The sequence below is a fragment of the Lactuca sativa genome, chromosome 2, assembly GCF_002870075.4.
Source record: "Lactuca sativa cultivar Salinas chromosome 2, Lsat_Salinas_v11, whole genome shotgun sequence".
NCBI classification, from domain to species: Eukaryota; Viridiplantae; Streptophyta; class Magnoliopsida; order Asterales; family Asteraceae; genus Lactuca; species Lactuca sativa.
Window position 1 is genome coordinate 33,970,632 of NC_056624.2, and position 12,098 is coordinate 33,982,729.

Consider the following 12,098-nt stretch of genomic DNA (forward strand, 5'->3'; position numbering starts at 1 on the left):
TATTCCAGACCAAGGTCCGATGTCGGGCGGGTGCCCGAGGAATGTTTGCATGTTAGATTATACTTGTTGTCTATGTGATACTTATATGTGCCTGGTAAGGAGGTAAGTGTGGGCGAGGTCCCATATCTCATCACCAGCTGAGTAAGGATGATGTTTTGTATCTCATTATTAGCAGAGTATGTTTCTTAGGACAGAGATATAGTAGAGTATGTTTCTTTATGTGTTAGCATGTTATATGATTGTATGTGTTTAGCGGGCGGGGCCCGGAGACAGGAGAGGCCTAAGAGAGACAGACATGTATACCGAACGAGGCTCGATGCCAGGCAGGGCCTGATGCCGGGCGGGGCCCGATGTCGGAGTATTAAATTAATGGTTTGACAATTATGGTTTTAGTATTAAATTAAAAACGAAAATTTTGGTCATGATTTTTGGGATGTTACACAGTTAAAACAAGTTAGTTGTTTTCTTATGTACAAAAAAATAAAAAGTTGCCAACACGTGAACACAGATAAGAGATAGTTACCCTCCTAAGGCATTTTCGCTTTGAGTTACCGGTTAAAACAGGTATTATTAGTTACTTTTTTATTATTATTACGTTAAAAAAAAAAAAAAAAAAAAAAAAAAAGTTGCCAGTGAGCCTAAGTCATTTTCCCGTTGTTTTACACCCAGCTATACCCATGCCTTCAGCATCCAACGCCTATTGGAGTCGATTGCCGGAGATCAAGATTTTTGAGCCCTAGAAACCTGCAATAATCGAATCCCAATTCATTCAACGACCCAATAGATATGTTGCAGTGCATATTTCTTCTTTCCGATTCCGGGTATGCTAATTTTCTTCTTTCTAGTAAAATAATTCAAGTTGAAGATAGTATTGTTTCTGTTTGCTGATTAAAATTGACGATTGCAATATGCAATTTAATTTCCAGAGAGGTGATGCTAGAGAAGCAGCTGACTGGGCATCGTGTTGATCGATCAATCTGCGCTTGGTTTTGGGAGCAATCGATCTCTCAACCTGATTCCCTTAAGGTATTTCTTCGATTCTCCATTCATATATATTTCCATTAATTCAATCAATCTAGATTCGTTTCGTTAGAATTCAGTCGTTTATCTCTCGTTATATATAGGTTTTATCAGTAATTGCTTCACCAACCCATTACCTTTTCCAAATTGTACGTGAAGGGATCACTTTTTTAGCCTGCACTCAAGTTGAAATGCCACCATTGATGGGAATAGAGGTTAGTATAATTTAGTTTTTTTCTCTCTTTTCAATTGATTGTTATTCATATCTCGAGTACATTGAATGGAAAATTTTGATCAAAGCTCTATTGGTGCATTAATCAACTAAATTAACCCAAAATTAACAAAATTTAAACTATTTGATCCACAAGATCTGTCCTTTATTAAGAATAAACCAATCTGGAATGCAAAATATCAAGGAAAAATACATGTTTTTGACTAGTAAACTTCTAGTTTCTTTGCAGAGTAGCTGATGTCCTCTCAGATTATCTTGGAGGATTAAATGAAGATGTAATAAAGGACAATTTTGTAATAGTATATGAGGTATGTAACGTTTAAAATATTCCATTTTGAATTTGTTAGAAACTCTTTTGTTCTTGATTATGTCAAGTATCAGTTATATTCATATAAAGTACATTGTTTCTTACAGCTATTGGATGAAATGATAGACAATGGATTCCCTCTAACTACAGAACCTAACATACTAAGGGACATGATAGCTCCACCAAACATTGTTAGCAAAATGTTGAGTGTAGTCACAGGTAACACTTCTAATGTCAGTGACACACTTCCAGGTGCCACGTCATCATGTGTGCCATGGAGGACAACACAATTAAAGCATGCAAATAATGATGTGTATGTCAATCTTGTTGAGGAGATGGATACAATTATAAACAGGTATGACTTTAGTTGTTTTTTCTCACTTCTCTTTTTGTTGAAATGGATCATAAATTCTTTGAGTTTTTGGTTTTCAGTGATGGGGTGTTGGTGAAATGTGAAATCTTTGGTTTGGTTGAAATGAACTCTCATCTTTCGGGTATTCCGGATTTGACCCTTTCATTTGCAAACCCTTCGATTTTGAATGATGTACAGTTTCACCCCTGTGTTCGATTTCGACCATGGGAATCAGAACAGATACTCTCCTTTGTGCCTCCAGATGGGCTTTTTAAGCTCATGAGTTACAGGTATATATGGTGATATGCAATTGTTGTGGAATTGAACATTTGAACAAGATCTATTTACACTTTTGGTCCCTGTGTCTTATCAATATTCTTTTTTTAATCTGGTCCAAAAAAGAAACCTTTTTTTTTTTTTTTTTCATTTTTCATGCCTATTTCATTGTTTCTTAACGTTTTTTGTCCCTAGGTCGTATAAGTTAACAACTCAGGTGTTCAATAAAAATGACCATTTTGCCCCTGTCTTTTCCATTTTCTCCATCTCAAACCCTAATACATTCAGTTTTACCACTAATGATGACAAATGTTGGTTTCTTGAGGAGGAAGATGAAGGCGATAAAAAAAACTAAGGCAAGGGCAAAATTGTCATTTTGAAGATTTAATAAACTGGGATGTTAACTTAGACGACCTATGGACGAAAAATGTTAAGGAGCAGTTAAATAGGGGGGATGAATCTTTTTTGGTCCCTGTTCAATATGGATTCTTTTATATGTTTCAAAAAAGAATCTTTTGCAATTTTCATCCCTATTTCCCTGTTAACATTTTCTGTCCAAGGGTTATCTATGTTAACAACCCAGCTGTTAAATTTTATGATAATGACCATTTTGCCCTTGCTTTCTCTATTTTTATCTCAGACCCTAAGTACATCCTATTACACCATAAATGATTACAAATGTTGGTATCTTGTGGAGCTAGATGAAAGAAATGGAGAAGACAAGGGCAAAATGGTCATTTAGACTACCCCGGGTTGAAAAACATTAAGAAACAATGAAATAGCAACGGAAAATGCTTTAATTTTTTTTTATTGGACCGTATCCAAAAAAATGATATTTCACTAATTCACAGGGACCAAAAGTGTAAATTAGGTATTTTTGACTAATCTTTAGTTCCTTTACAGGGTGAAGAAGCTAAGGAATATTCCTATATATGTAAAGCCTCAATTGAGTTCGGAATCAGGCACATGTCGTATCAATGTAATGGTCGGAATCAGGAATGACCCCGGAAAAGCCATTGATTCCGTAGTTGTGGAATTCCGACTCCCGCCTTCTGTTTCGTCAGCCAATCTCACTTCAAATCATGGAACAGTAAACATCCTTGCTGATAAGGTATCACCATTCTTTCTTTCCTTTTTTCAATGTATATATACATGGGAAATGACGAAATTGCCCTTGGTGTGATATGACAGACGTGTAGCTGGTCAATCGGGAGGTTTCCGAAAGATAAAACCCCACAAATGTCGGGAACATTGGTGCTTGAAGAAGGGGTAGAAAAACTCCAAGTAAAACCGACTTTTCAAGTGGGATTTAAAATCATGGGTGTGGCTTTATCTGGTTTGAAAATTGGTAAATTGGATTTAAAAAATTTACCAAATCCTGCTCACAAGGGATTTCGAGCTCAAACTGAAGCTGGTTTATATGAAGTTAGGTCATAGTTGTGGTCAACTTATGTTTGACCATTTGTCGGGTTTTTAAAAGAGTGGAATTTGTGTTTGGATTATTGTTTATGGAGTCATAGGTATGTTTGAAGTTTGAACCAAAACATGGTTTGCATTTTTTCTGGTTTCGGGTTTACATTTTTTTAACTTAATGATAGTGGGTCAACCATGTAAATAAACACTTCATTTGAGACATTTTGAGCAAAGTTTATTTGTTGTTTTCTTAATTATTTCTTTATGTTTCCTCTATTTCACAAGTCTTTATAGGATGATTCATTTTTTATAGCTAAGCCAAAAAATCAAAATTCAAAATCAACTTCAAAAGCTAAAAGCTTTTATCTATGTAGAAGTTTTTGATATATGACATAAAAGCTAAAAGCTAAACACATTTAAAAGATACTTGAAATCGTTTTTGGATTATAAGTTTTTTTGTTTAAAATAAGAGCTTTAAGTTGTGTGGAATGACGAAAAAACTTACCCCAAGTCTAAATTTTTTAAAATCCCAAAAGAATTACATCAAATTTGGCTACATAGACATTGAAGTAGTAGTAGCATATGAACACTAGTCAACTATATATCTCACCATAAAGCTCTATAACTAGAATCAATCCATTACATTAAGTCAATAGAATGAGATTGTGTATACAACTTTTCTTCGGTGTCTTTGCTCAAATGTAGATATAACATCATCAATCACATCTTCCCAACGATCAGTCGCTTCAAGCTACATGCAACAAATAGCAACATAATACTTTCATTCATTAGTTTATTCTGGTAATTGACTAAAAATAAAGAAAGTGGGCTAAATGCAAGAAAAAAAGAGATGACACAAACCTCTTGACACAATGTTAAAGTTTGCCTAGCACCAATTGAAGCCTCTTCATGATTATCTTTTACTTCCAAGTTTATCACCAAAACAGGTTTCAGAAGAATATGATCACGAGTATGAAGATCTACACATAATTATCAAAACCATAATTACAGTTTATAAAAATAAATAAAAACTGGAAACTATAAGATGTAAAGATGACCAAACTAACCTTCAGCAACCATATCAAAAACTTTTTCCTCAAATGTGAATACAACATCAAATTGTCCATCTGCTATGTTTTCTTGCCACCTCTGAGGTGCAGTTTTCACTCCCAAGTTCCTCTTCAGCATTGGGAGTATGCCATTACGCTTATAGCTATGTAATAATTAAGAAATGGCAACTGAAGTGGAACTTTCATTTCAACATAAATTCATGCATAAACAGAAATACAGAATGAGGATTGAGGATACAGTTCAGGGTCTTTGCGTCTGAGTTCTTCATACATCTGTTTGTAAGGGGTGCCAAATTCATAGACATTTGGTTCTCGTAAAGAAGGGCCTGGGAGTTTGACGTGAGTGCCTGTTCCATATGAAGAAACATCAAAGCCTTCCCTTTTGAGTATGAAGTGAGCCTCCATGCTTCGATTCTGATTTGAAGAGCATACCATGGCATATCGGAGTCTCATTGTTGATGACAACCTTTCCTAAGAATCTTCAATGAGTCTTTTGAGGATGAAAGTGATGATTCCTAATGAAATTGGCAAAACGAAACATAAGTAATCGATTCTGGGAACCTACCTATCCAGGTAATACTGAAGAAATTGAACTGAAAAACTGAACCCTAAACATTAATGATTTTTATCGTAGCAAGTGAATTTGTAATTGGGAGGGATTTCTAGCCTTAATAAACACAAATATCGTAAAATTAGGTAACCACATGAGCCAAAAGTCGCTATGCTACAAGCAAATCCAAGTTCGACGTATGATATTATTCATAATCTCGATACAATCAAACCGTGAATCAAGCGCTACTAGTAACAGGTGATTTGTGCTTAGAATTACCTGTGAGTATCGCTGCCGGAGCAAAGTGGGAAAGGGAGAAGTGAGCGGAGTGGAGGCGGCGGCGATCGGAGGAGGATGAAGGCGTAGGAGAATTCGTAAACAGAGTACGCTTCAAAAGCTCCACCCGATCTGGTGGATCCCAAACCCGAACAAGAACTAGGGCCTGAGAAACGGGTCCGGACCATAAACAGGTTCTTGATTTCAACTTGTATAAAATGGGGATGATTTCAGACAAAATTGCAAAAATCCCATTGGTACTAAGCGTTTTTCTAGGGTCATTTTTCTGGTGTATTAGTCGAAACTATGATTTTTTTTGGATTCGTGGTTCTTTTGAACTAGTTTGTATGTGAAAATAGTCGCTCCGAAAATTGAAATGACTATAATACCCTTGGGATAGTATTTTTCATTTATCTTTGATTTTTTTAAATTTTAATATTTATTTATTTATTTTAACAATTAAAAAATAATTTCTCTCTCTCTCTCTCTCCCTCTCTCTCATTTTACATATTCTCAATCGCTCTCTCATATCCCTCGCCACCGTTGTTTGTCAAAGAAATCAATTTCCGGTGAGTTTCAGGCGGCTTTGATCGGTTTAAGAACACTCAAAAGTGAGTTAGTGGCGATTTCCTGGTTCATATGATAAACAAACACATTTTACCTATACCATTTACAAGAAACCCATTTGTAAAATGGCTACAAGAAGAAGAACTGATCCTAAGTCAAATCGCTCTCAAAGAAACCTATATAAATGTTGTTCAAAAGGAAACCACTCACATCTACTGTTTCATCTTCCTGTTTCACTTGATTTCATTAATGCTTCTCTTCAGCAGGTCACTTCCGTCTTCATCTGGATCCTGCAACCAATCATGGATCCATTCTCTATGTCTGCTCCTCTGTTCGGGAGAGGAACGAGCAGTCTAAGTCGCGAGAAGGGGTGGTCGATTTCCGGCAGCCTTAAACTTCGATTTGGCCAATGTTAGGGCCGATCCAACGTCTGAGGGTAGAAGAAACTCACACATGAGTGTTTGGATTGTTGTTTTAATCGACAACAATAATGGAGGAAGGAGGGAGGTTGCAATCGGTTGCTTCATCAACGAGGGTGGCTCCGACAGCTCTCGGTTGTCACTTTACCATCCGTTGGTAAACACGAAGAAGGAGAAAATGAAGGCAATGATGGTGAGGGGTTGTTTCCAGCAACCTCTTCATTGATCTGGGAGAAAAAATACACAGGAGAGGGGAAGGGATTCCGATCTCCGGCGAGCCTTTCTTGGTTCTTTTTTGTAACGTTCGTAGATCTTGCTAGTCAATTTAGAGACGATAAGCATCAAAACTGACTTTTTGATAGAATATTATTTAGAATGAATAATCTTAACTAAGTTGTAGTGGCCGTGACAAGGATTCCAGATATATAAAGAATGCAGAAATTCGAGTTATAACGAAGAAGTTATGACCTGTCGAAGTTTCGCGACAGAACCGATACGACACAACACGACGTAAATAGTGAATTTACGATAGAGCGATAATTAACCTTAGTATTCTAAACGAAATTCATAGAATACATTAAACCGAGAGTGTGCATAAAAAGAACGTCCAAATCTGACTTCGTATGAGGAAGTTATGATTTTTCTAAGTTTCAGCTTAGCGATATGCAGCCCAAAGTTTGAATATGAGATCGAGTGGTTTCTAGCCGAAATAATCTAAACGAGAATCGAAGATCTCGTCGATAGTAGTGCAACGAAAGAAAGACAGACAAAAACGGACGTTAGATGAAGAAGTTATGAATTTTTAACGGAGTTTTCCTGTCTCGACCTACTAAAAATAATATAATAAAAATAAAGTCAAAATTAGCCGACGGAGTCTAAACGAGAGTTGTAGATCATAGTCTCACCTACGCGTGGATATAAAGAACGTCGAAAACGGAGATCGTATGCGAAAGTTATGAAGTTTTGAAGTTCGAGGCACGCATCCCAAAGAGGGAACGCCCCGCGTTCAATTGGGGAACGCCCTGCGTTCAATATGTCACACCCCAAAACTGGAACGACGAAAACGTTTAGGGGTGGAGGACGTCATGTTTAGTATCACGAGATATGTATATGGTAAGCAAGTAATGAACAACCATTTCATTTAGAAAGAAAGTGTTTACAATGTGTATGTTCACAAAACATAGAAGTCATAAACAAATAACAAAACAAGACTTGAAGCTATAATGCTCCATCTTCTGAAGTCCCAGCACGAGCACCTGTCTAATAGTCTCCTGAGAATACAAGTTATTTGAAAGAGTTGATCAGCAATTAAGCTGGTGAGTTCATAAGATTTTAGTGATGTGAGTAAGCGGTAAAATGTGGTTGAAAATGTATATGCACAAGTGATGTACGCTGTAAGTTCTGTTTTAAAAAGTTCGCCTGTTCCTCTAGAAAATCCTATATTTCCTACTTGGATGAAAGTTAAGTAAAATGACACTAAGCCTTTCTATGCGTACTAAGTGGATACAAGTTATATATACTCAGAGTAAACAAACAATCGATTGTGCGCATCTGCCCTAAGCTCACAACCCAACGGGGAACAGAAAGTAAGGCGGATAGCACACATTCCATTGGTTATTAGATCGTTGTCATATATAACCCTGGTGTAATCACTTGTTACTCATGGAATTATTTGTAATGGTTCCTTTATATCTAACGAAAATTTCTTTTAAGAAAACCTATATTTCTTATGGTAAAATATTGACTACAGTGACTACTTTTATAATAGCTTTGTTTATACTGCTATATATAATCTGATATCGGGTAGAAAGTTAATTGGGTGAATCTGCCCTAAGTCCACAACCCAACGAGGACAGGAAGTAAGTCGGAAAACACACATTTAACTATCTATTGGGTATTAGTTTTATATATAAACATGGTGTATAAACTAAGGTGTTATAGAGTTATTCACCTAAAGTCTTTAAGTGTATACTGGCTTAATAAAATGGATTAAGCCCTTATCTGGGAAATTTCTAGTTTTGTATACCAAAAGTACTGACTTTGAAAAGTATGCTTTGTACTAGAAAAGCTGTGTGTTGACTCTATGTCCTATAACCTGATCCATACCTGGTACCCTTATGACGACTTAATGTATACTAAGCATAAATATATATAGATTCGGGTAGATAATAGATTGGGTGAACTCGTTCCAAGCCCACAATCCAAAGAGAACAGGAAATGAAGCGAAGAGCACACATCCTATTAGCTATTGGAATCTATTAGTATATATGTATCCTGTGATGTATACATTAAGGAATCATAAGACTAACATTATGGTCCTATCCATTACTCGTAGCCTTCTACCAAGGCATCTTCTGTTCTGTGCTAAACCCGACTGTTCCTTTGTCAAATGTAAAAGTATATTCTCCCTAGTTTATAACTATCTTGACTAGAAAATAGCTCAACTTTCAAGTGGTACTGACACTTTATGAAAGTAATGGGAAAAGTAAGTACACAAATGTCGTTTATAATGACATGCGGATGTACTAATAACCTAAAAACATATTTGTTTTATTACGGTCATAATGTGAAGGCTAGAACCCCTACTAAACGCTCTCCCTGTCAAGAGATTAAGGGAACCAAACGCGACCACAACAAATTCTTGCAAGCCGTATAATTCACATTAAAGTTATATGATCATGTATACCCAATATAACTATCACCTTTTGTTTAAAACAATGAGTTAGTGATTCATTGGTATAATTAGATCCTGTTTGTGTGTTCTCATGCTATAGCAACTTAACTTGTTTGTTATGTTATGTTCTGGTATTGTTTGATTCTCTTCACTGTTTGTTCTGTTATGGTATTGATTCTTTGTGTGCTTCATTGTACTAGAAGTAATGAATAGCATTCTCCTAAACTATACCTATAGTAGTTTACTAATGTTCTACCTGGAATGTTACTGAAAAGACTCATTTATCTACTAAGTTATGCTTGTACTTTAAAAACAGAGTTTTGTATAACTATAAAGTAACATAACTTTAAAAGAGTTTTGAAATGTTTTGACAACTTATAAATAACATAGGTAACATTTTGAAAGATGTTTAACTACAAACATTTACACAATTATCATTGTGTTCAACCTGTATTCCCCCCTTAAAACAGTTAAAATAGTTAAAAGATTCATTACGGGGTATGAACTCACCTGATGTGGGTGATTCAAACAGGTATGCACGTACGGATGAGAAGTTCCACGAATGAAGTCCCGAGACACAATAAGTCCTAAATGATATATAATGACACATTTTGGCATGAATATAGTGTTTATAACAACTATATGAAAGGAAACACCTTCCGGGACTAGGAAAGACCTTGACCAAGTGTTGGAATCACATGTGATTCAACAAAGGAAGGTAGAATGACACTCACATGAGTTTACTACCATGGGTTTACGGCCCAAGGGAGTTTACGGCCGTAAACTCATGTTTATTCATGTATAAGTGCAAGTTTGAAGGCTATAGATGCTTTAAGGACCTTAGCTCTACTCTAGGATGAGGAAGACCACTTTCTTTGAAGCTTTTGGGGTGTTCACGGCCCTAATGAGTTTACAACCGTAAAATCATGACCATTTATGTTTATGAGAGTTGTTTAGGGTCCTAAAAGTCATAGTGAAGCATCCTAACTTCAAGTCTAAGCCTTAGGAAGTGTTTGTGGCACCAATACACCCTTAAATTGAGCTTTCGGCCCCTGGACCACTTTGGCATGTGTTTGCGGCCGTAATAACCTATGGGTGATGGTATTTTGATTGTTTTGAGTACTAAACACATCAAGGTAAAGTGGTAGGCTAGTCTCTAGGCTTAAGGAAGGAATTTGGGGCATCTTTGCACCATAAAAGGGAGTTTACGGTCCAAGAACATCCTTGGCCATAAACTCTCTTCTAACCTTTGTTTCTTGATGTTTCTAAGGTCTAGACATTTTTAATCTAGTGTACAAAAAGTTAGAAGAAGAGTGATTACGATATAGGAGCTTGAACTAGTCGATTTGGCCAAGAACACTAGTGTGTGTTCTTGGTGTTTCTTGAGTATCTAGTCAAACATGATTTTCATGGATGAAATCAATGTAAGAAGCTAGTTAATAAGATGTATTAACTAATCAAGGGATAGAATACTCACTCTTTTGAAGATCTAAGTAAGAAGGTTGGATGATAGTTGAGAGGATTTGGGAGAAAATCCGGCCAAGAAAGGAAGAAATGAGAAGAAATGACCCTATGCCCTATATATACTCTTGAGTTTACGACCACATGAGTTTACGACCGTAAACTCATGGTCTTGTGGCCGTGAACTCATTTAGATGGGGTTAGGATTCGATTTGCTACACTGTGGTTCTAGCGGGTACTTTCTAACACTTATTCCTTAAGTGTATTAGGCTCAAAACTCCTTAGAATGACCTGTAACTAGGCTAGAACTTTGTACTAATGATTTTGACACTCAGTTGAGTTGACTGACTGAGCTTATAAAATAAAAAATTTTGGTTTGTCACAGTTAGAGGGAATTTCGTCCCGAAATTAGCTCTCTTATCATTACGACTGGGGCTGCGCTCTTCTGATTGGCAGAATACCCACTCGTAGACTTGGAAACTTTGCCCTTCCGTTCATGATAGGATTCATACTTGGTCTATCTATCATTACCTCGTGTATACAAGTCTTATATAATTAGGGTTAGTTAGACGGTCGGATGTGCGACTCTGCCCCAGGTCCACAACCCAACGAGGACAGGAGATAAGGCGGAAACACACATACTAGATCTGCGTAATCATAATCATATACCACCCTCGCGTATACACTAAATAATAATAGGCGGGTTGTATTCATCCATAGCCTCTGTGCTCGAACTTGGTCTGCTGGACGAGTGGTATTTTGTGACGGTCTGTGGACGTCTTATGATAAGGCTTCAGAGGACAAAGTACTCTTCGCACGAGTACTTCGGGGGTTTAAAATGCGAAAGATAAATTTTTTGATTCAGGTCGGACTTTCGATACTAAAGATAAAAGTTTCGAGAACTTGTCGATCGAGGCGATAGAAACATATGAACTCAGTATGGTGAGGACCACGCCAACTCATGACGAAAGAAAACAACAGACTCTATACTGAACAAAGTTTTGGTCAAATGAAAGAAACGTCTGATAAACGACGATGTATCCCTGGCATGCTCGATACTATAATCCTAGTATGTTCAACAATGTACTCTTTGTAACTGATCTCGTGTTTTCTGTTTTCTATTTGAAGTTAACACTCCTATGTATCGTATCGCTATGTGCGCATACATACAAAAAAAAGTGCTTTATCAACTGAAGGGATACTTTTATACCATAATCCTTCCTGGTACCACTACCATCGCCCGTCATATACAAGTTAGGAATAATTAAGATGAGCCAGGCCGTCGACTGAGTATCTCTGCCTCAAATCCTCAACCAATTAAGGAAAGGGGACCTAAGCGGAGTCACTCACTCTAAGGTAGTGTTTGTTTTTTGTCTGCAGATCTGCATGACTTCTTCTGTTTGCGCCGCGCAGACCACGCATAGACATTAGCCTTCGCAGACTGTTTGTTTTTTTGAAGATTGCAGACCTAAAAATGTCTG

At 36.8% G+C, this 12,098-nt stretch overlaps 2 protein-coding genes across 2 annotated transcripts; one reads left to right on the forward strand and one right to left on the reverse strand.

The window, feature by feature from the left end:
- The first annotated feature begins 661 nt into the window (after positions 1-661).
- On the forward strand, positions 662-3,854 carry LOC111882664 (AP-3 complex subunit mu). The gene is made up of 8 exons (XM_023879036.3): positions 662-821; positions 927-1,026; positions 1,125-1,235; positions 1,471-1,560; positions 1,667-1,914; positions 1,992-2,201; positions 3,091-3,298; positions 3,379-3,854. The coding sequence occupies exons 1-8, from the start codon at positions 787-789 to the stop codon at positions 3,622-3,624; spliced, it is 1,248 nt and encodes a 415-aa protein (XP_023734804.1). The 5' UTR covers positions 662-786; the 3' UTR covers positions 3,625-3,854.
- A 247-nt stretch (positions 3,855-4,101) lies between these two features.
- On the reverse strand, positions 4,102-5,731 carry LOC111882669 (uncharacterized). The gene is made up of 5 exons (XM_023879041.2): positions 5,500-5,731; positions 4,909-5,185; positions 4,668-4,813; positions 4,462-4,580; positions 4,102-4,351 (listed from the first exon to the last, which is right to left on the reverse strand). Exons 2-5 carry the CDS (start codon positions 5,121-5,123, stop codon positions 4,250-4,252), a joined length of 582 nt encoding a protein of 193 aa, XP_023734809.1. The 5' UTR covers positions 5,124-5,185; positions 5,500-5,731; the 3' UTR covers positions 4,102-4,249.
- Positions 5,732-12,098: the final 6,367 nt, after the last annotated feature.

Coding starts and splice junctions, on each gene's coding strand:
- LOC111882669 (XM_023879041.2), bottom strand. CDS start 5,123: ATGAGACTCCGATATGCCATGGTATGCTCTTCAAATCAGAATCGAAGC. Junction 4,814..4,908: donor AGACGCAAAGACCCTGAACT/GTATCCTCAATC, acceptor ATTATTACATAG/CTATAAGCGTAATGGCATAC. Junction 4,352..4,461: donor CTTTAACATTGTGTCAAGAG/GTTTGTGTCATC, acceptor TGTTGCATGTAG/CTTGAAGCGACTGATCGTTG.
- LOC111882664 (XM_023879036.3), top strand. CDS start 787: ATGTTGCAGTGCATATTTCTTCTTTCCGATTCCGG. Junction 1,027..1,124: donor CTCAACCTGATTCCCTTAAG/GTATTTCTTCGA, acceptor CGTTATATATAG/GTTTTATCAGTAATTGCTTC. Junction 2,202..3,090: donor TTTAAGCTCATGAGTTACAG/GTATATATGGTG, acceptor GTTCCTTTACAG/GGTGAAGAAGCTAAGGAATA.